Below are 25020 nucleotides of genomic sequence, written 5' to 3'. Positions count from 1 at the left end.
TGAACAGTGGACGTTACATTTCAAATGTGTTACGACCCGTGGTTCTACCCTTCATTCCATCCCTGCGAACCCCTACATTTCAGCAGGATAGTGCACGACCGCATGTTGCAGGTCCTGTACGGGCCTTTCTGAATACAGAAAATGTTCGACTGCTGCCCTGGCCAGCACATTCTCCAGATCTCTCACCAACTGAAAACGTCTGGTCAATGGTGGCCGAGCAACTGGCTCGTCACAATACGCTAGTCACTACTCTTGATGAACTGTGGTATCGTGTTGAAGCTGCATGGGTAGCTGTAGCTGTACACGCCATCCAAGCTTTGTTTGACTCAATGCCCAGGCGTATCAATTCCGTTATTACCGCCAGAGGTGGTTGCTCTGGGCACTGATTTCTCAGGATCTATGCACCCAAATTGCGTGAAAATGTAATCACACGTCAGTTCTAGTATAATATATTTGTCCAGTGAATACCCGTTTATCATCTGCATTTCTTCTTGGTGCAGCAATTTTAATGGCCAGTTTTGTAAATTGTGCAGCTGGAGTCTGACCATAATCGCAATTACGAATAAATTTATCGTATTTCATAAAACTGTCAATCGCAACTGCGTCTGTTCCTTCACACATGCATACATACATGTCTGATGGACATTGTATAGCACATCGTAAAAACACAGGCACTACAATACAGTAGTCACGCAGCTCACTGAAAGTGTCCCCTGCAAAGATGAAGGCATCATAAGGGCCAAGCGTGAATACAACCCATATTAGTGAATAATAACAGATGTCCCCATACTTTTGATCAGATGTTTGATACCACCCATTCCTTAGAGATCGAACTGGACTACAGTGAATCACAGAGGCGTGATTCACAGCAACCGAGTCATTATACAGCGAGACCAGACGCAGGCATAAGAAATTTGGGTTTTCCACTGAGTAACCCGACACCCCGTTTCTCTTCAACAATGTAGTATTGATAACAGAAGTTGTCCGAGACAGCGGTGGCTTACCTTGAAACGCAGTTCTCCGACGGGTGGCGCAGCGAAAGGCACCCCCGAGAATCGGTAGTAGGCCGTCCCGTTGATGGTGGTGGTGCTCACCCCTCGTAACAGACCTGCCGTAGTCTGCACAGTCACGTTCTGCGCCGTCTGAAACACACCGCAAACACCACGTGAGGCCGAGCCATCAGGTACTTTACCTCTTACGACCAACCACTCCCATTTCGTACGGTTCCAGTACGCTCTGCCCAACTTCCTCTCCGTGCTTACACCATTCTACTGTCCCGAGTGACCGGCCGGGGTGGCCGAGCGGTTCTAGGCGCTACAGTCTGGAACCGCGCGACCCCTACGGTCGCAGTTTCGAATCCTGCCTCGGGCATGGACGTGTGTGATGTCCTTAAGTTAGTTAGGTTTAAGTAGTTCTAAGTTCTAGGGGACTGATGACCTCAGAAGTTAAGTCCCATAGTGCTCAGCCATTTTAACCATTTGTCCCGTGTGCTTCAACAGATGCAGCAGAAGTACAAGCCGTCATAGCTCTTCATTTCTCTCTCTTACTGTTAAGCTGTTGAACAACGTGCTGTCAAGTTGGCACAGCAAATTCTTGTTAGGAAATAGAACTTGTGCCATCGGCCACTTCCCACAGCTTCGAGGTAAATCTTACCACCTAAGTCCGTGTCATTAACCACAGTTTCTTATGCCGGATTTCAGTGTTGACACTGATTAGGCTGCACAATAACTTGTTGAACGGTGAAAAACAGCTGTTCGCCACAAGTACATTTGCAGCTTAAAAATGTATTTTGAAAAGAGCTTGCATTCCTGTCTTACTTACGTTTCTCTAAGCCGCGTTTAACACATCTGTGAAGACTTTCGCGCAATCCTTGTAAATAGTAAGTCATGACCAGAGATCAAAACCTCTCATATGTAATAATTAAGCAAACAGGATGGCTTCCGCTTTGCAGTAGAACATCGTCACAGTGACACAAACAGATTAGGGATGCATGGGTTATATTTGTTTTTAGATCTGTTTTTAGAGGACTGTCTAATCAGAATCACTTCTAGGACAATAATTTGGTTTTGAAATTCAAATCAAGTCTGTGTTTAATAAGTTATTCACTTGCTCTAAAATCTCGACACATACCACATTAGAATGACAAAGAAGTAGTTTCAGACGAAATGAGTAAAAGTCTCGTAATGTAGACTGAGAAATTGCTCCAACACAACAAGCACAAAGTCACCTAAAATATTGAAACACAAAGTCATCTACAAGCTCGATTTAATCACGAATGTACCGCTAACACTGTGGGGTGGGGGTTTCCCATCTACATGGAAGACTGGTTCGGGAATACCACAAGCTTTCTTAATCTGTGCAATTCGTAAATGCAAGGAAAACGAGTCCAAGACCGACGAAACAATACAATTTATCAGGCAAACCAGGTTGCGTAGCGAATCCTGTAAATTCTGAGCTGCTCAGAAAAGTGACAGTGCAAAAACAGCAATCATGCTCCCCAGTCGGCATCAGGATAAGAAGTATCTCTTCCTCTGTGGCAGGACTAGGAGTTTCTCTCCCACTGCGGCAGAACCACAAGTCTCTCTCCCTCCACAGCAGGAAGGCAAGGCCCAAAATTATCCTCTTCTAAACCTTACTCTCAACTTTTTGAAAAACTCAACTTGGAGGGAAGACACTCAGCTTTCGTTACAATGACCAGCGAGACTTTCAATTTATTTACGCGGATGAAGAGGAAACCTGCAGAAATTTCCCATTTTTCGATTACAGAACGCATTTTAACACGCATGAGGTTGGTATAAGCTGCGAGCCATGTTCCACTCAACGGTCGAGTTGTTCGAGCCTAAATAACATGGCGGGCAAGACTCATTTGATTGAATAACTAGATCTTGAGGGGAAAGGCAAAGAATTTTCTCACAATGGCCGAGCAGTGCCGTGGTGGCCGGTTCCTACATAGTGTACAAGGAAGTGAATTCGTCACGTACAGTTATTATCTAGCGGCTTATAGTGACTTAGCGGCAGACTGCATTCGAAGGAGAAAATCGCATTTCCCGCCAAAGTGTGGAGCAAGGGCTAAACGCAGTCAATTCTGCAAATTGCAGTGCCGTGGGGGCCCACGTCTCTTCTCTAGAACCTCCGTGACTGACCTCTTATGGTCAAGCCAGATCACGAGACGACACCTGGGCCCGTGCGTTCCTTAACAAGATAATTATAAGCCTTCTTCTTGAGTTAGTAAACCTTGTGATTTCCTCAAAAATAGCTAACAAATTTATCAGAATAATAATCAAATATCACTCAGCAATATGTGACTGTTACGACAGCTTAGCTTGTCACAGATGTGTTAAAGGTAGGTTAGAGTGGAGTAACTAAAGTAGGACGGGAGGTTCTGTTGAACTTCTCTATTGTAAAGTTTACAAACATAGAAGACTATACCAATTATACCGTTTTATTTGCAATTGCTTAAATGTTTAATTATTACTCATGATACCTTAAGATGGCGGTCCGCCATAGTTCATCAGTATGACTCGTTTAGCCGACGAGATGATGTTATTATTGAAACTAAGCGTTTAGTAAACTAATGGCACACTGAAACTTATTGGCACCCATGTCTTCGTTTTTCAAGATGACACAGTTGTTTTTTCGTTTCGCGCAACCAGCCACTGTGTACAATACGGAGACCTACAAATTTCATCTGATTTTTTCTTTGACGTCAGTGTTGTGCTATTACCCTGATCCACAATTAAGTGATTTTCTTTCTTTCGTTATTACTTTCGGCGTTCATTTACAACTTATTGTATGTGGAAATGTATCTCTTGTTACATTTGTTGGTGTAAAGTAATATGTGGCAATGCCAACGATACACGTGAAAGAAGACATATTTATTAGTGAACCATTAGCTTCTCTCGTTCACAGATTGTTCTACACTGTACAGAAGGAGGCACCAAGGACAGCGAAAGTATTATTTGATGCCGGAGGAATCTTAAGTTTTTGTGGACTGCAGATACTGGTAGTGCACAATGGAAGGGCCAAAACCATAATTTTAAAAAATTTAGAGTTCTGTCCAGGAACCATAAAACTGTAAAAACCAGGAGTCTTGAGAGACACTGGAATAGGTATCACCTAATAACATGTTGCACTAGAATTCTTTTAAGGGGTCAATTTTTTGTAAGCTTGTGTTTTGTGAGTGAGAAACGAGTGTGGCAAGAGCAATGAAAGTTGATAATGAGTAATTAGACTGATGAGGGACAATCAAAAGTTAAAAAAAAAACCAACGGGGCAATTTTTTTCAGAATGGTGAGGAGGTAAGAGATTTCGATGTATTCTACGTGTGGAGTATTCTACTTCTATGACAATGAAACTTCTATTGTAAGGTCGCTGAATTTCTTGGTGGTAAGTGTCAGAGACGACTGTCAAGAGTTATTGCTGTTAGGCGACTTGTTTAGACCAACCTACGTGAACCTAACACCTTTGCCAGAAGATGCTCCCCCCTCCCATGTGTAGGCTGAGTATCACTCAACGGCCAGCGCCGCCAACATAATCACTGGCATGCAATAAAATGCGTTAGAACACTCCAGTAAAAGGCTACCTGCTAATGTTTCGTTTTTCACAAGATCTAAAATACAAAACATCAAGAAAATTACCCTGATAAAAAAAATATTAATACAGCGAGCACACTAGTTTTTTTCAACTTCCGCATTGGAAAAACATCATTTTTTTTGTTTAAACACTATAGATTAAATACACTCCTGGAAATGGAAAAAAGAACACATTGACACCGGTGTGTCAGATCCACCATACTTGCTCCGGACACTGCGAGAGGGCTGTACAAGCAATGATCACACGCACGGCACAGCGGACACACCAGGAACCGCGGTGTTGGCCGTCGAATGGCGCTAGCTGCGCAGCATTTGTGCACCGCCGCCGTCAGTGTCAGCCAGTTTGCCGTGGCATACGGAGCTCCATCGCAGTCTTTAACACTGGTAGCATGCCGCGACAGCGTGGACGTGAACCGTATGTGCAGTTGACGGACTTTGAGCGAGGGCGTATAGTGGGCATGCGGGAGGCCGGGTGGACGTACCGCCGAATTGCTCAACACGTGGGGCGTGAGGTCTCCACAGTACATCGATGTTGTCGCCAGTGGTCGGCGGAAGGTGCACGTGCCCGTCGACCTGGGACCGGACCGCAGCGACGCACGGATGCACGCCAAGACCGTAGGATCCTACACAGTCCCGTAGGGGACCGCACCGCCACTTCCCAGCAAATTAGGGACACTGTTGCTCCTGGGGTATCGGCGAGGACCATTCGCAACCGTCTCCATGAAGCTGGGCTACGGTCCCGCACACCGTTAGGCCGTCTTCCGCTCACGCCCCAACATCGTGCAGCCCGCCTCCAGTGGTGTCGCGACAGGCGTGAATGGAGGGACGAATGGAGACGTGTCGTCTTCAGCGATGAGAGTCGCTTCTGCCTTGGTGCCAATGATGGTCGTATGCGTGTTTGGCGCCGTGCAGGTGAGCGCCACAATCAGGACTGCATACGACCGAGGCACACAGGGCCAACACCCGGCATCATGGTGTGGGGAGCGATCTCCTACACTGGCCGTACACCACTGGTGATCGTCGAGGGGACACTGAATAGTGCACGGTACATCCAAACCGTCATCGAACCCATCGTTCTACCATTCCTAGACCGGTAAGGGAACTTGCTGTTCCAACAGGACAATGCACGTCCGCATGTATCCCGTGCCACCCAACGTGCTCTAGAAGGTGTAAGTCAACTACCCTGGCCAGCAAGATCTCCGGATCTGTCCCCCATTGAGCATGTTTGGGACTGGATGAAGCGTCGTCTCACGCGGTCTGCACGTCCGGCACGAACGCTGGTCCAACTGAGGCGGCAGGTGGAAATGGCATGGCAAGCCGTTCCACAGGACTACATCCAGCATCTCTACGATCGTCTCCATGGGAGAATAGCAGCCTGCATTGCTGCGAAAGGTGGATATACACTGTACTAGTGCCGACATTGTGCATGCTCTGTTGCCTGTGTCTATGTGCCTGTGGTTCTGTCAGTGTGATCATGTGATGTATCTGACCCCAGGAATGTGTCAATAAAGTTTCCCCTTCCTGGGACAATGAATTCACGGTGTTCTTATTTCAATTTCCAGGAGTGTATATGCGGTGTCTGTTCTTTCGGACATGTCTGTAAGGACAGTCAGCATCTTGGTCCTGCAGCCATTATGAATCAAGACACAAGGAAATTAAAGACTTTAGCTGTCAGTGGGCGTTGACTGCAGCCTGTCAATCGTGCAAGTTGGAAATTTGTGCCGGATTCGAACTCAGCTCTCATGCTTACTAGGAAGGTGCGCTGACTACTACGCCATCAGGGATCTGACGGGAGGCATGCTAGGGTACTCCGCGCAGTTGTGGTGACCGCTGTGTCCGGATGGCGTAATGATCAGCGCATCTGCCTACTAAGCAGGAGACACGGGTTCGAATTCCGGTCTGGCACAATTTTCAACTTGCCCCCTGATACAAAACAATACCCGCTGGCAGCCAATGTCTTTGATTCCCTTGTGTCTTGACCACAGATTTAAGTTTTAATTAATGCTACATAAGGGAAACAGCATTGACTTAACCGTGGCAAAATACGTAATTCTTTCCAACAGTAAGAATTATACAGCACCTTCATTACATTCTTACTTTCTGCTAATCAAATCCTTTGATTTTTAATTCCAGTACTTTAATATGTCGCTTTGATTGCACGTTGTTGAACTTAAATGACATTTTTGTAAGTAACAAATGTATCTAACAGAAATCAGCAACCAATCTGCTGTCCATTACAGATCCATTACCGGACAAATGCTTTGAGGAGTGTGCGCATAACAAGAGAAAACGACAAAAGCATCATACACATTCACGAATTGACAGCTAAAAGGAGTCAGGACGTCTATTCTATTTGATCGTTGCGCATTAGTTAACGTTTTACTGCTAATAATGATACGTAAGCATTAGTACAACCTATTGTCGTGGAGAAACTGTGGAAAACAGAGAAATGTTGAACGCCAGTAAAGAATGTCACTTGTGTGCATGATTAAACAGAACATCCACCACGAAATTCAAAGTATGAGAGCTACGAAGTTCAGGAATTTATTCTTAAATTTTTTCCTTACGATTCACGTTCGTTATCCTTCATGTGTTCCCTCTATAGCATCCTAATAAAAGTTAATCTCCAATTGGCAAGTAGACGAAATGTAATACAGTGAAGGCACCAAGATAGTGTTGTGATATAATCTCGATGTTATTTAATCTATACACTGAGCAAGCAGTAAAGGAAACCAAGCATACATTTGAAAAGGGAACTTAAGTTCGGAGAGAAGAAATAAAAACTTTGAAGTCTGCTGATGGCATTGTAACGCTGTCAGAAACGGTAAAGTTCTTGGAAGAGCAGTTGAACGGAATGGATAGTACACTGAAAAGAGGTTATACGATGAATATCAACAAAAGCAAAACAAGGATAACTGAGCGAATTCTGACAAAACCAGGCGATGCTGAGGAAATGAGATTAAGAAACAAGACAATAAAAGTAGTAGATGAGTTTTGCTTCTTGGGCAGCGTAATAACCGGCGATGGCCAAAATAGAGAGGATATAAAGTGCCGACTGGCCGTAGCAAAAGAAAAGTTTCTGAAACAGAGAAGAATCTTAACGTATAATATAAATTTAAGTGTTGGAAAGTCTACTCTGGAAATATTTCTCACGAGGAAACCTCCCCATCGCACCCCCCTCATATTTAGTTATAAGTTGGCACAGTGGATAGGCCTTGAAAAACTGAACACAGATCAATCGAGAAAACAGGAAGAAGTTATGTGGAACTGTGAAAAAAATAAGCAAAATATACAAACTGAGTAGTCCATGGGCAATATGTGCAACATCAAGGATACTGTGAGCTCAGCAGCGCCGTAGTCCCGTGGTTGGCGTGAGCAGCAGCACGACGAGAGGTCCTTGGTTCAAGTCTTCCCTCAACGTTTTTTATTTTCGCAACGTTATGGTCTGTCCGTTCGTTCATTGACGTCTCTGTTCACTGTAATAAGTTTAGTGCCTGTGTTTTGCGACCGCACCGCAAAACCGTGCGATTAGTAGACGAAAGGACGTACCTCTCCAATGGGAATCGAAAACATTTGATCGCAAGGTCATAGGTCAACCGATTCCTCCACAGGAAAACACGTCTGATATATTCTATACGACACTGGTGACGGCATGTGCGTCACATGACAGGAATATGCTGTCGACCCACCTAACTTGTACACTTGGCGAATGGGTAAAAAGATTCTTCTACCTTTCCCGATTTAGGTTTTCTTGTGAATGTGATAATCACTCCCAAAAAAGAGATGAAAACATAAGAGTTTGTCAAATAAACTGCAACAAATGAATGCAACAGTTTCACAGTCGCACAGTTTTCCCTGTGCTCTGTCAAAACATATGTTTTTAACGTTTTCAAATTTTTCCGTTTAGGTGTAGCGTCCCCATACTGCGGCGCAGTTACCTCGCATCGGACGGACGGACGGACAGACAGATAATAATTGTCTGAAAATAAAAAATTAAAGTTTTCACCCGAGGGATGACTTCAACGAAGGACCTCGCGTTCCACGGCTGCTCACGCTAACCACGGGACCACGGCGCACGTTGGCTTACATTATCCTTGATGTTGCATATCTTGCGCATGGACTTCTCAGTTTGTATGTTTTGCTTTTTTTTTTTTCACAGTCCCACATAACTTCTTCCTGTTTTCTCGATTGATCTGTGTTCAGTTTTTCAAGGCCTATCCATTGTGCCAACTTATAACTAAATCTGAGGGGGATGCGATGGGGAGGTTCCCTTGTCAGAAGCGTAGCCTTTTACGGAAGAGAAACGTGGACGATAAGAATTAAAAACAAGAAGAGAACAGAAGCTTTGGAATATGATGCTACAGAACAACGCTGATGATTAGATGGATACATTGGTAAATCAAGGAAGAGGTATTGAATCCAAACTAGGAGAAAATTATTTAATGGCATAACTTTACTAAAGAAACTGACTGGTTGATAGGACACGTCCTGAGGCACCAAGATATCGTCAATATGGTGATGGACGGAAGTGTAGGTGTTAAAAATTGTAGAGAGAGACCGATGTCTTACCAGAATAAACAGGTTACAGTAGGTATACACCGATGACCTAAACTTTATAAACACGTGCTTGATAGCGCTTTGGTTGAATAAAGCCTGGAATTGATTAGGCAAGTCTTTGGAACGTTTCTGGAAGTGTGTGGCAACAGATGGCTACGCACATGTCGAGAAATTCACGAAAATTACGGGCCGGAGGATTGTGGGCGCACACCTGGTCCTTAATAGCGCTCTAGATGTGTTCAGTCGGTTTCAGATTAGGCGAATTTGACGGCCAAGACATCAACGTGAGCGCCTCAAACCACTGCTGCTGAATTCTGGCTTTGTGACACGGACCGTTGTCTTGATGGAAGATTCCATCGCTGCCAGTAATGCGATCTAAACGGTGTGCTCCGAAACACTTGTTCCTGCACAAGCAAGATAGTCATTAGATCTGCGGCAGATATCAGCTCATCCTCCTTCACAGAGCATGCAAGTCTCCGACCTCCGTGTTCTGTTACGAGGAGTGTACGTCCAGCACATCATCACCTACTCGACGTTCCATCGTCCTTGAACCATGTTCCAACGACGCTCACGACAATAGCACGTGAACAGCAGCTTACCATCCCCGTTCCTGAGATGCTCGTTCCCAGATGCCCAGATGCCCTTTGTCGAGGTTGCTTATGTCCTTGGATTTCCCCACTGTCGACCCACATCGTCGCTAGAATGATTCCACATTCGTCTCTGCTCCTCTTACATACCTTCCGTACCGCGGCACGTGCTCGCAACGTCACCAGACAGCATTATTTCTCGTGGTGGGCAGTGATCATGACGATGCATATATGCAAAGCGGCGAATGAAAATTTGTTCCAATGTCGGGATTCGAACCAAGGTCCCTGCTGACCAAGCAGATGCGCTAGCCATTACGCCACCCTGCCACCCTCCAACTGAAAGATTCACATTTCTTTACGTACTAAGCGAATATGTAATAAAAAATGGGGGTTCCTATTAAAAAAAACGCAGTTGATATCCATTTGAGCTATGGCAGCGCCATCTAGCGGGCCAACCATAGCGCCATCTGGTTTCCCCCTTCAAGCTAGACAAGTCTCGTTCTTTGTAGTTTTTTCGTTTGTCGCTTATTTCGTGAGATATTTTGCCCGGTCACGATCAATGGACCACCCTGTATACAGGGTGTTACAAAACGGTACGGCAAAACTTCCAGGAAACATTACTCACACACAAAGAAAGAAAATATGTTATGTGGACATGTGTCCGGAAACGCTTACTTTCCATGTTAGAGCTGATTTTATTACTTCTCTTCAAATCACATTAATCATGGAATGGAAACACACAGCAACAGAACGTACCAGCGTGACTTCAAACACTTTGTTACAGGAAATGTTTAAAATGTCCTCCGTTAGCGAGGATACATGCATACATCCTCCGTCGCATGGAATCCCTGATGCGCTGATGCAGCCCTGGAGAATGGCGTATTGTATCACAGCCGTCCACAATACGAGCGCGAAGAGTCTCTACATTTGTTACCGGGGCTGCGTAGACAAGAGCTTTCAAATGGCCGCGTGGAGGCCATGGAATTGGTCCGCCTCTACCAATCCATAGGTCACCGAATCTGTTGTTGAGAAGCGTACGAACACTTCGACTGAAATGTGCAGGAACTCCATCGTGCATGAACCACATGTTGTGTCGTACTTGTAAAGGCACATGTTCTAGCAGCACAGGTAAAGTATCCCGTATGAAATCATGATAACGTGCTCCATTGAGCGTAGGTGGAAGAACATGGGGCCCAATCAAGACATCACCAACAATGCCTGCCCAAAACGTTCACAGAAAATCTGTGTTGATGACGTGATTGCACAATTGCGTGCGGATCTCGTCAGCCCACACATGTTGATTGTAAAGATTTACAATTTGATCACGTTGGAATGAAGCCTCATCCGTAAAGAGAACATTTCCACTGAAATGAGTATTGGCACATTGTTGGATGAACCATTCGCAGAAGTGTACCCGTGTAGACCAATCAGCTGCTGATAGTGCCTGCACACGCTGTACATGGTACGGAAACAACTGGTTCTCCCGTAGCACTCTCCATACAATGACGTGGTCAACGTTACCTTGTACAGCAGCAACTTCTCTGACGCTGACGTTAGGGCTATCGTCAACTACACGAAGAATTGCTTCGTCCATTGCAGGTGACCTCGTCGTTCTAGGTCTTCCCCAGTCGCGAGTCATAGGCTGGAATGTTCCGTGCTCCCTAAGACGCCGATCAATTGCTTCGAACGTCTTCCTGTCGGGACACCTTCGTTCTGGAAATCTGCCTCGATACAAACGTACCACGCCACGGCTATTGCCCCGTGCTAATCCATACATCAAGTGGGCATCTGCCAACTCCGCATTTGCAAACATTGCACTGATTGAAAAACCACGTTCGTGATGAACACTAACCTGTTGATGCTACGTACTGATGTGCTTGATGCTAGTACTGTAGAGCAATGAGTCGCATGTCAACACAAGCACCGAAGTCAACATTACCTTCCTTCAATTGGGCCAACTGGCGGTGAATCGAGGAAGTACAGCACATACTGACGAAACTAAAATGAGCTCTAACATGGAAATTAAGCGTTTCCGGACACATGTCCACGTAACATCTTTTCTTTATTTGTGTGTGAGGAATGTTTCCGGAAAGTTTGGCCGTACCTTTTTGTAACACCCTGTATACATTATGCATATATACATGAAGCAGGACCTCTTCTCATTAGATGCAGAAGTGCTATTTCAGTAAAGCTGGAGAGCCTCTGCAATGCTGTTTGAGCTTAGCGAGAATAGCAAGTGGGCTGAGGCGTGGTAAGCGCATGTGCTTAGTGATCAGGAGACCCAGCTTTGAATCCCGGCCTTGATGCAATTTTTTTTTTCATTTTTCCCATCAGTCTGATGTTTGAGACTTGAAAAGTTCCTGGATCACACAGTTTCATTTGAGTAATCATAATGCTTTGCTATATCAGCGTGTATTGAGGTAGTTATGTAGGAATGAAGAGTTTTGTTCAAGACAGAGTAGCTTGGAGAGGTCCGCCAGACCAGTTTTTAGGCTGAAGACCACAACAACAACGGAGGCTTTCCTACAATGGTTCTTTGCATGCGCTATTTGCCCATGGGAAGGAGGAAAATAATAATATCACCCCAAGTGCCCTCTGCCACAAATCATAAGACGGTTTGGCTGCTATAGATTGGTGTCATCATCGAACGATTGTGCACATCATGACTTCCTACATGTTAGTTGGTCTGGCTACACATTGTGGTTTGATACTTTCTTGCAGCGTCTATTGGACGGACTGCAATCGCCGATGAACTTTATCTTTCAAGGTTACACTCATACCGAATATGAGCCGTGACAGACCTAGAGACTGAGATAAGTAATCAGTAGCTTGCGATATGTCCCATCTTCAAGGAAATAGTCATTCATACGTGCTTTGATATCTGTATGATAACATTTCAGCGAGGGATAAAATAGGTCGCAGTAAAGATTCTACAAAAAAGCAAAACTACTGATGGATTATGAATGAAAAAACGCAACACTGGTGTAATATTCTTATAGAATATTGCACCAGTGTTGTGTGTGTTTTCATTCATATTGTATAAAATGTTCTATCAAGAACCGATTGAGCAGTTAACCAATCCAATATGTAATGGAGTCCAGCCATTGTAGCGAACATCATCTTGTGTATTCAACTGAAAAGGAAGGCTGTTGAGGAAGGAATTGGAACCAAGTAAAGATATCAAAAGGTCTTAATCATTGCTACATTGAAAATTTGGCCATCTGGTATTGAACCGTAGAAAACAAACTGATATGGATGAGGAGTTGCATAATCATCTAGTGATTACGAGTACGCTACAATAAAAAAGAATAAGGAAAATGATGAATCATACGTGGGTGTAGAAGACAGACAAACAACAAACAGTGAGACAATGTAGAAGTTTCCTGAGGTTGTGACAACTACGTATGTAAACGATATAAGGGTAGTTTATAAGTGCGAAGGCTGGAGAGACCTTTTACATAACACAAATTACTGCAGAGACGACCTATCCACAAATGAAATAAATACTATCTCTTATCATTGTAAGAAGGAAATGGAAGAATGAAATAGATGAGACAAGAAACTAGTTTCATAGATTGATAAGATAGAAAATTAACGAGAGTACAAAAACATTCAATCTGAATAGATGAGTAAGATATATGCACGAGAATAAATAGAAAAAATCATTGAAAAGTACATGATGAATCCAGGAAAATTAAACATAATTACTGGGAAGCAAAAACTTAAAGTGCCAGCTTAAGAAGGAAGATTACTCAAGAATATCCAAACAAAGAAAGTATTAGAAGCATCCTAGTGCAGGTGATAAAAATCTTTCTTCAACCAACGAACTCTCCTGTCATTAAAAGTTACTGACATGGAATTCAGAAAGGACAAAGTTTGTGGTGCTCAGCGTATCTGTAAGTAGGATATGAACTACTAAAAAAACAAAGAAGAAATTAAACTATTTGATAAATGTACTATAGAACTATATTAAAAATTGACTGGACAGAAAAGGTATAAAATGAAGAAGCACTAGTAAAGCAAGCGTGGAAAAAAATCTAGAGAAAACCCTTACCAGAATAAAGGCTCCGGATATGCTAGGGCGTCAAGGAATAATTAACTACTGGAAAGAACTGTAGATGAGATAAATGCTATGATGAGAGTAGGTCGCATGTAGCGCTTAAACAGAAGTAATAAAATTAGAAGAAGAAAGGGAGAAACTGAAGAAGGTATCGCACTAATCAAAAGATCGATTACTGAAAATAACATCAACTAATGTGAACGAATATCACAATTCACATATGATGGTCGCTTTCACCAGCAGCAGGTGGCCGATAGTCTCCAAATAAGAGCAGTCCGGCATGTTATAAAGATGAAGGCGGGACCCTACCACATCACGAATGTATTCGGTTACCACAACGGCAGATCAAAAGGTACATGGATTGCGTTAACCTTCCCTACAATGCATCATTATCGATGCGTTTGTTCATGGGAAACATGACCTGTTAAACTTGTGCAATACAATAAAACAAGAGTCATAGCAGATTTGGATAGAGACAGTCTGACAACAGTATTGGCGAGGGAAATTTAGTGTTTCAGTTATTACTGACATGGAGAAGCTCTTACCGCAGTTTGTGTTATCTACACAAAGCTGTCGTCTTTCGCCAACTGTAAATCGAGTGCAGTTCTGATAATCTAATCAATGAAAATGCGGCAGACGCCTGAGTATGTGCTCCGTGCCTCATATGATGCAAGGTACACAAATACGTATGAGGACGGATAATTGGCAGCAGAAATACAACAGGAATTCCGCTCGTTTGGGCATTTGCTTGATTGTAAGTTGTGAGAGGCAGACAAAGATGCATTAGATCTTTGCATAAAGAAAGACGCAGTTTTTGCCTCTAAATTAGTATATTATGTCGATTTATTGAGGTCTAAGTGGGAGACGAGTGTTTCCTTTATATAAGACCACAGCTCCAGCTGTTTGTAATTTTTATGTGTGATGAATGACAAAGAAACTTATTATTTACGTATCCCATTTAAAAGATAAATTCAAAGAATTTTGTATGGGTACAGTTCAGCAGTTATTGAAGGACAGAAAGATTAATTGGTATCGACATCAGGCGCTGCTTTGGTTAATAAGCCTACTAATTTTGAAGCATGGTTAATCCACCAGTATTGTTGTTTGAATCCAAACAAGAAGTTATTCTCTCGAGAAGCTTGACACAGAAACATTAAAACTTTTCCCAGCAATAACTGAGCGGTCGCGCTGTTTTCATATGTGAAAAACAGTACTTTCCATTTGCCAGCAAATCTCTAAGCTATAAAAAACCATAAAGCTACTGTGTGGCTCTCTTGGAAGGCAATATTAAGTTTAGAAAGTGTAATAAATAGTGGAAAAAGTCCATGCTACGAAGTTTAAATGAACATTTAAGCTTTGTTTGACTTCAGAGATACTACACAAACAAACAAAAAGTTTTGCATCACCCCGGTTCCCATAACTCCTAAAGAGAGACGTAGAGTGTAGATATTGTATCACAGACATAGTCCCTTTGACTGTTCAGAGATGTCAATAAACCCACCCAAAGATGTAAACAACCATGCATGAGCAGAGCCTATTAGACGGACGGGCTCCGAGAGGCTATCAGTTTCAGTCATTCCACTAGGGAGGAGGTACACGGCTGGTGTTGTCTGTAGTTCAACTATGTCTACACGGTCAATACCGTGGTTCGATCGCTTCTGCCTTGTTACTTTGTGCCAGGAAGGGCTCTCAACAAGGGACGTGGCCAGGCGTCTCGGAGTAACCAAAGCGATGTTGTTCGGACATGGAGGAGACACAGGGCTACAACTGCAGTGATGACCGCTGCCTACGGATTATTGCTCGGATGAACCCTGACAGCAGCGCCATCGTGTTGAATAATGCTTTTCGCGCAGCCACAGGACGTCGTGTTACGACTCAAACTGTGCGCAGTAGGCTGCATGATGCGCAACTTCACTCTCGGCGTCCATGGCGAGGTCGATCTTTGCAACCATGACACCATGCAGCGCAGCACAGAAGGGCCCAACAACATGCCGAATGGACCGCTCAGGATTGGCATCACATTCTCTTCACCAATGAGTGCCGCATATGCCTTCAACCAGACAATCGTCGGAGACGCGTTTGGAGGCAACCCGGTCAAGTTGAACGCCTTAGACACACTGTCCAGCGAGTGCAGCAAGGTGGAGGTTCCCTACTGTTTTGGGATGGCATTATGTGGGGCTGATGTACGCCGCTGGTGGTCATGGAAGGCGCCGTAACGGCTGTACGATACGTGAATGCCATCCTCCGACCGATAGTGCAACGATATCGGCAGCATATTGGCGAGGCATTCGTCTTCATGGACGACAATTCGCACCGGTATCGTGCACATCTTGCGAATGATTTCCTTCAGGATAACGACATCGCTCGACTAGAGTGGCCAGCATGTTCTCCAGACATGAACCCTATCGAACACGCTTGGAATACATTGAAAAGGGCAGTTTATGAGCCGGCTGTGGTGGCCGAGCGGTTCTAGGCGCTACAGTCTGGAACCGCGCCGCCGCTACGGTCGCAGGTTCGAATCCTGCCTCGGGCATGGATGTGTGTGATGTCCTTAGGTTAGTTAGGTTTAAGTAGTTCTAACTTCTAGGGAACTGATGACCTCAGAAGTTAAGTCCCATAATGCTCAGAGCCATTTGGACCATTTTTGGCAGTTTATGGACGACGTGACGCACCAACAACTGCGAGGGATCTACGCCGAATCGCCGTTGAGGAGTGGGACAATCTGGACCAACAGTGCCTTGATGAACTTGTGGACAGTATGCCACGACGAATACAGGCGTGCAAGAGGGCGTACTACTGGGCATTAGAGGTACCGGTGTGTACAGCAATCTCTCAGCAGCTCTGTAGGTCTCGCTGTATGGTGGTACAACATGCAACGTGTGGTTTTCATGAGCAATAACAAGGACGGAAATGATGTTTATGTTGATCTCCATTCCAATTTTCTGCACAGGTTCCGGAACTCTCGGAACCGAGGCGACGCAAAACGTTTTTTGATGTGTTTCTCAGGACACTACAAGCTATCAGGTCAGTATTCAGCTAACTTTTCTTGAAACTGTGCAGAACGCGTCTCGTTCTCGCTGTTTCGCTAATTTGCCTGTCAGGTACGTTAAAAGTAACGGTTTTGGTATTTGGTGTCTGCAGCCAATGGGTACTGAGTGCACTGTGTCTATACTGTTTCTGATGACAGAAGATGGTGAAATGCGGTGAGGTCGTGTAGCCTACATCTCTCGAGTAGCATCAAGGGCCCGACGAACTAACTGTCCTCGTCTAGCAGGCAAATCATCGGCAATGTCACATGGCGTCGGTCGACGAGACAATAAAGTGACAGTTGGAACCTACCAAGAATTTTGACCACAGTCTTACAGCTACGACCTATACTTATCAATCTCTTCCCCCTTGCCTGTAAAATACTACCGATCAAAATTTCTTCTTCTACCACAGTTAGAACCGAATACTTCGGTGTCGAACGTCACGACAGAGGCGTGATTCAACACCCTGAATGCGGAGGTTGACTATTTAGCAAATAAATTAAACCAACAAATTCCATTCACACATTCGTAACTTAGTAATTTGTGATAAGTATTTGGTCAGTTTGTCTCACACGTCCTCTAGATGACAGAGCCACATCAGACGTATTAGACAATGAACGTTACTACTGCTGGCCTAGCAGCGGTGCAGACTTAACGCAAGTGAAGTGCTTACCACGCAGGCGACCACGGCGGCTACCAACAGTGTTGGGAAGGCGATCATGGCGGACGAGTGAGGGCTCACAGCTGACGGCTGCCGACAACGATTCTGGCGCACCTTTTATACTGACATCTTGTGCGTTGTTCTGCGATTCGAGAGGCCCCCACGGATTCACCTTGTCACTCTTCTGGTTGGAGAGGACAAACGGTATGTCCTATTCGTCATTATGGGCAGGTTATCTCGAGAAAAACCAATAATATTATCTTTAAGAGACGCTTATCATTCGGTTAATCATCTGCTTACCACTTCGGTGCATTATCTGATCTCTACATAAATAATCAGTTTACTGTGGGAAAGTTTCCTCTTCAGTGCTGCATGATGGTGTGGTATTCCCTGGTATCCACCAAACAGTAATCTTCCATTCACCTCTAACCGAGCGTTGCGTCAGACATAATAGTTTCTAGTATTGCATTACATTGCTTCTGTAACCGATATTTTTCACGTTCGCTGCTTCAGAGGCGTTCGATCTGAGACAGCCTGCTCAAATACTGACAGCGGAACAAATTAGCACCGTTAGAATAATGGTCAGCAAGAGGAAGGGAGGTGATGGCACACCTATTGAACCACAACCTCTTGGAAATATCTTGTGGAATAAGGGTACAGTGTTACAATAGCGTTGATGAACAGTTCATCAGCAGTGACGTTTAGGGCTGACGCCCCTAGAAGCTATTCGAATGGAGTAGGCGGTGTGCCGGAGCCTAGTTTTATCCCCTCGCTTCTTTCCACTACATGTTTATAAGACCACAAGCACAACACTGTAGTATGCAAAACAAGTATCACAGTCATCGCTTCTTTTCACTTCACATACATAAAATCACAAGTACAGACATACACTCCTGGAAATGGAAAAAAGAACACATTGACACCGGTGTGTCAGACCCACCATACTTGCTCCGGACACTGCGAGAGGGCTGTACAAGCAATGATCACACGCACGGCACAGCGGACACACCAGGAACCGCGGTGTTGGCCGTCGAATGGCGCTAGCTGCGCAGCATTTGTGCACCGCCGCCGTCAGTGTCTGCCAGTTTGCCGTGGCATACGGAGCTCCATCGCAGTCTTTAACACTGGTAGCATGCCGCGACAGCGTGGACGTGAACCGTATGTGCAGTTGACGGACTTTGAGCGAGGGCGTATAGTGGGCATGCGGGAGGCCGGGAGGACGTACCGCCGAATTGCTCAACACGTGGGACGTGAGGTCTCCACAGTACATCGATGTTGTCGCCAGTGGTCGGCGGAAGGTGCACGTGCCCGTCGACCTGGGACCGGACCGCAGCGACGCACGGATGCACGCCAAGACCGTAGGATCCTACGCAGTGCCGTAGGGGACCGCACCGCCACTTCCCAGCAAATTAGGGACACTGTTACTCCTGGTGTATCGGCGAGGACCATTCGCAACCGTCTCCATGAAGCTGGGCTACGGTCCCGCACACCGTTAGGCCGTCTTCCGCTCACGCCCCAACATCGTGCAGCCCGCCTCCAGTGGTGTCGCGACAGGCGTGAATGGAGGGACGAATGGCGACGTGTTGTCGTCAGCGATGAGAGTCGCTTCTGCCTTGGTGCCAATGATGGTCGTATGCGTGTTTGGCGCCGTGCAGGTGAGCGCCACAATCAGGACTGCATACGACCGAGGCACACAGGGCCAACACCCGGCATCATGGTGTGGGGAGCGATCTCCTACACTGGCCGTACACCACTGGTGATCGTCGAGGGGACACTGAATAGTGCACGGTACATCCAAACCGTCATCGAACCCATCGTTCTACCATTCCTAGACCGGCAAGGGAACTTGCTGTTCCAACAGGACAATGCACGTCCGCATGTATCCCGTGCCACCCAACGTGCTCTAGAAGGTGTAAGTCAACTACCCTGGCCAGCAAGATCTCCGGATCTGTCCCCCATTGAGCATGTTTGGGACTGGATGAAGCGTCGTCTCAAGCGGTCTGCACGTCCAGCACGAACGCTGGTCCAACTGAGGCGCCAGTGGAAATGGCATGGCAAGCCGTTCCACAGGACTACATCCAGCATCTCTACGATCGTCTCCATGGGAGAATAGCAGCCTGTATTGCTGCGAAAGGTGGATATACACTGTACTAGTGCCGACATTGTGCATGCTCTGTTGCCTGTGTCTATGTGCCTGTGGTTCTGTCAGTGTGATCATGTGATGTATCTGACCCCAGGAATGTGTCAATAAAGTTTCCCCTTCCTGGGACAATGAATTCACGGTGTTCTTATTTCAATTTCCAGGAGTGTATTTCGGAATCATTCATACGATACAAATACCTCCTCTATACTTCATTTCTGGGCCAGGAAGCCACCACCATTAGAAATTGTTAAGAAAAGCTTGAAACCCTGCATGCCTGCCTCCGAAATTCAGCATTAAGGATGGAGATTAATTGTTAGTGTTTATTCATTAATAAAGTAACGAATTCGTGACTTAGTAACAGAGTCTCAATCGGAAAACTAGTTTATTCATCATCGACAGCTGTTAACCATGTGCACGGTGCAGTCACATTAATAACACCACGCCTTTTTTCGACATCGCCAACGGCCCTGCCGCAGTGGTAACACCGGTCCCTGTCAGATCACCCAAGTTAAGTGCTGTCGGGCTGGGCTAGCACTTGGATGGGTGACCATCCGGTCTGCCGAGCGCTGTTGGCAAGCGGGGTGCACTCAGCCCTTGTGAGGCAAATTGAGGAGCTGCTTGATTGAGAAGTAGCAGCTCCGCTCTCGGAAACTGACATACGGCCGGGAGAGCGGTGTGCTGACCACGTGCCCCTCCATATCCGCATCCAGTGAGCCTATTGGCTGAGGATGACACGGTGGCCGGTCAGTACTGCTGGACCTTCATGTGCTGACTTGGCAGAAAATAGAAATTTTGGTCTTATGTCAAAGCGGTAGGTGGATCAAAACAAAATGTCCAGACACTCTGTGACAAAAATGATACAGAAACAGGGGATGGCAGACTGTTGTTGTTGTTGTTGTTGTTGTCTTCAGTCCTGAGACTGGTTTGATGCAGCTCTCCATGCTACTCTATCCTGTGCAAGCTTCTTCATTTCCCAGTACCTACTGCAGCCTACATCCTTCTGAATCTGCTTGGTGTATTCGTCTCTCGGTCTCCCTCTACGATTTTTACCCTCCACGCTACCCTCCAATACTAAATTGGTGATCCCTTGATGCCTCAGAACATGCCCTACCAAGACTAAAGGCCGAAATACTAAATGTCTTTTTCCAAAGCTGCACTGTAGTTCCCTCTCTAGATTGTAGCACAGATGACAAAATGGTAGATATTGAAATAGACGACAGAGGGATAGAGAAACAATTAAAATCGCTCAAAAGAGGAAGGGCCGCTGGACCTGATGGGATACCAGTTCGATTTTACACAGAGTACGCGAAGGAACTTGCCCCCCCCCCCCCTTTTTTTGTTGCGGTGTAACTTAAGTCTCTAGAAGAGCGTAGCGTTCCAGAGGATTGGAAAAGAGCGCAGGTCATCTCTGTTTTCAAGAAGGGACGTCGAACAGATGTGCAGAACTATAGACATATATCTCTAACGTCGATCAGTTGTAGAATTTTGGAACATGTATTATATTAGGGTATAATGACTTTTCTGGAGACTAGAAATCTACTCTGTAGGAATCATCATGGGTTTCGAAAAAGACGATCGTGTGACACCCAGCAAGCGCTATTCGTCCATGAGACTCAGAGGGCCATAGACACGGGTTCCCAGGTAGACGTCGTGTTTCTTGACTTCCGCAAGGCGTTTGATACAGTTCCCCACAGTCGTTTAATGAACAAAGTAAGAACATATGGACTATCAGACCACTTGTGTGATTGGATTGAAGATTTCCTAGATAACAGAACGCAGCATGTCATTCTCAAGTCTTCCGAAGTAAGAGTAATTTCAGGTGTGCCGCAGGGGAGTGTCTAGGACCGATGCTATTCACAATATATATATATATATATATATATATATATATATATATATATATATATATATATACACTGCTGGCCACCGTAAATGCAACACCCTGAAGGAAGCATCCGAATCAAGTGAAATTTACACCATGGGTTTGCAGCGATGAGATATGCAACTGATTAGAATTTCAGCGCAGACGCACATCACGCGCGCCTGTGGCGCCACCTCATAGCGCCATTTAAGGCTTGGCGATTTCGACGAGTGTACGTTCGGCACGTGTGTTTACCTTGTGGTTGTTTCACAAGACGATCAGTTATGCCTCGTAGACAACAGCGAACATCTTTTGATCAAGTATCCGAGTTCGACAGAGGAAGGATAGTGGCTTACCGAGATTGTGGATTATCATACAGAGAAATCGCTAGTCGTGTTGGACGAAACCAAACAACTGTAATGCGGATATGTGACCGTTGGATGCAGGAGGGTACGACGGACCGACGTGGTCGATCGCATTCACCTCGGTGCACCACTGCACGTGCTGATAGGCAAATTGTGCGCATGGCAGTGACGGATCGCTCAGTGACATCCCGAACCATAGCACAGCACATTGCGTCTGTAACGCATCATCCAGTGTCTGCGCGTACCATTCGATGCCGTTTACAGCAGAGTGGTCTGTCCGCAAGACGTCCATTGCTTCGTCTACCATTGACGCAGAACCACAGACGTCTCCGTCGCCAATGGTGTGATGACAGACGGATGTGGACGGCAGAATGGAATGACGTTGTCTTTACTGACGAGGCACGCTTCTGTCTGCAGCACCACGATGGTCGGATTCGAGTGTGGAGACACCGTGGAGAGAGGATGCTGGACAGCTGCATTATGCACCGCCACACTGGTCTTGCACCGGGTATTATGGTATGGGGCGGTATTGGATATTACTCTCGCACGCCTCTAGTACGCATTGCCGGTACTTTAAATAGCCGGCGCTACATATTCGAGGTGCTGGAGCCTGTTGTCCTTCCTTACCTTCAGGGCTCGGCCACAGCCATATTTCAACAGGATAATGCGCGACCACACGTGGCACGCATTGTCCAAAGGTTCTTCGTCAATAACCAGATTGAATTGCTTCCCTGGTCGGCTCGCTCTCCGGATCTTTCGCCGATAGAAAACATGTAGTCCATGGTTGCTCAACGAGTGACCCAGATTACATCCCCAGCTGCCACACCAGATGATCTTTGGCAACGTGTGGAAGCTGCTTGGGCTGCTGTACCCCAGGAACACATCCAACGTCTCTTTGACTCAATGCCGAGACGTGTGGCAGCGGTGATCTCCAACAATGGCGGCTACTCTGGCTACTGATTCTGGCAGGAACCACATGTCACAGACGTCTGTAAACGTAATCATTTGATACTTGGTCAACATGTTATCCACAAAATAAATCTTGTTGTGCTACCTCTTGTCTTTCTTGGTGCTGCATTTACGGTGGCCAGCAGTGTATATGACCTTGTGGATAACATAGGACGTTCACCGAAGCTTTTAGCGGATGATGCTGTAGTATATCGAGAGGTTGTGACAATGGAAAATTGTACTGAAATGGAGGAGGATCTGCAAAAAATTGAAAAAAGTGACGCATGGTGCAGGGAATGGCAATGTAGACAAGTGTAATATGCTGCGAATACATAGGAAGAAAGATCCTTTATCATTTAGCTACAATATAGCAGGTCAGCAACTGGAAGCAGTTAATTCCATAAATTATCTGGGAGTAGGCATTAGGGGTGATTTAAAATGGAATGATGATATAAAGTTCATCGTCGGTAAAGCAGGTGCCAGACTGAGATTCATTGGAAGAATCCTAAGGAAATGGAGTTCGAAAACGAAGTAGGTTACAGTATACTTGTTTGCTTGAATATTGCTCACCAGTGTGGGATCCGTTCCAGATAGGGTTGATAGAAGAGATAGAGAAGATCCAATGAAGAGCAGCGCGCTTCGTTACAGGATCATTTAGTAATTGCGAAAGCGTTACGGAGATGATAGATAAACTCCAGTGGAAGACTCTGCAAGAGAGACGCTCAGTAGCTCGGTTCGGGCTTTTGTTGAAGACATACCTTCACCTCCTACGTATATCTCGCGAAGAGACCATGAGGATAAAATCAGAGAGATTAGAGCCCACACAGAGGCATACCGCCAATCTTTCTTTCCACGAACAATAAGAGACTGGAATAGAAGGGAGAACTGATAGAGGTACTGAAAGTACCCTCCGCCACATGCCGTCAGGTGGCTTGCGGAGTATGGATGTAGATGTAGATGTAGATGTAGATGGCCTGTTCGGGATGAGTTTGTTCGACGTCAGCGTGCAATAACCACTTACAGACGGAGGGTGACAGCATTCACAGTGGAGGATGTATAAAGCGTGTCGGAGGGAGGGGGTGAGGGGCGTAAAACAGTACAGTCACTGTCGTAAAGCGGAAACGGAGCTATTTACCTGACGTCCTCAAGGGCATGCTCATTGACGTTCGGGCCGAGGGTGGAAGCATTTCCGAAACGGCTAAGTTCGCACATTTTTCGCTTGCCATCGTGGTTAAAGTGTACCGTGGATGACAAAACAGAGGTATCCAAAACTTGTGCCCAGGCAACTGTGATGTACCACGGGCCAGAGATAACCGGGTGAACGACGGCTGAGGAGATCTTTACAGGCGAATAGACGTGCAGCTGTTGAGCAATGGACCGCCCAGATGAACCAAGGAGCTACAAACAGTGTCTCCTCAACGACCCTTCAACGCACGTTGCTGCGTATTGGCCTCCTCAGCAGGCGCCTGCTAGGTGCACTCATGTGGACTGCTGTCCATCGGCGATGAAGGCTACAAGTTGTACCCCAATACGGCAACTAGATGTCCACTGAGTGGTGACAGGGCGCCTTTTCAGATGAATCGCGTTTTATGCTCCATCGGACATACGGTAGACTTAGAGAAAGCTTTTGACAATGATGACTGGAATACTCTCTTTCAAATTTTAAAGGTGGCAGGGGTAAAATACAGGGAGCGAAAGGATATTTACAATTTGTACAGAAACCAGATGGCAGTTATAAGAGTCGAGGGGCATGAAAGGGAAGCAGAGGTTGGCAAGGGAGTGAGACAGGGTTGTAGCCTCTCCCCGATGTTATTCAATCTGTATATTGAGCAAGCAGTAAAGGAAACAAAAGAAAAATTTGGAGTAGGTATTAAAATCCATGGAGAAGAAATAAAAACTTTGAGGTTCGCCAATGACATTGTAATTCTGTCAGAGACGGCAAAGGACTTGGAAGAGCAGTTGAACGGAATGGACAGTGTCTTGAAAGGAGGATATAAGATGAACATCAACAAAAGCAAAACGAGGATAATGGAATGTAGTCGAATTAAGTCGGGTGATGCTGAGGGAATTAGATTAGGAAATGAGACACTTAAAGTAGTAAAGGATTTTTGCTATTTGGGGAGCAAAATAACTGATGATGGTCGAAGTAGAGAGGATATCAAATGTAGACTGGCAATGGCAAGGAAAGCGTTTCTGAAGAAGAGAAATTTATTAACA

At 45.5% G+C, this 25020-nt stretch overlaps 1 protein-coding gene across 1 annotated transcript in view; it reads right to left on the bottom strand.

Annotated features, from left to right (window-relative positions):
* The window catches only part of LOC126234479 (juvenile hormone esterase-like), a 91472-nt gene extending 73796 nt beyond the window's left edge, over nucleotides 1-17676 (bottom strand). The window contains exons 1-2 of the mRNA XM_049943174.1: nucleotides 17499-17676; nucleotides 1005-1142 (exon numbers count right to left, since the gene is read on the bottom strand). Of these exons, the coding sequence (XP_049799131.1) occupies nucleotides 1005-1142; nucleotides 17499-17546 (186 nt within the window). The 5' untranslated portion in view covers nucleotides 17547-17676. The remainder of the gene's footprint in view (nucleotides 1-1004; nucleotides 1143-17498) is intronic.
* Nucleotides 17677-25020: the final 7344 nt, after the last annotated feature.

Source organism: Schistocerca nitens, chromosome 1 (genome assembly GCF_023898315.1).
Source record: "Schistocerca nitens isolate TAMUIC-IGC-003100 chromosome 1, iqSchNite1.1, whole genome shotgun sequence".
Lineage (NCBI taxonomy): Eukaryota > Metazoa > Arthropoda > Insecta > Orthoptera > Acrididae > Schistocerca > Schistocerca nitens.
The sequence above is the reverse complement of the archived record's forward strand: the minus strand, read 5'-3'. Positions and strand labels throughout refer to the sequence as shown.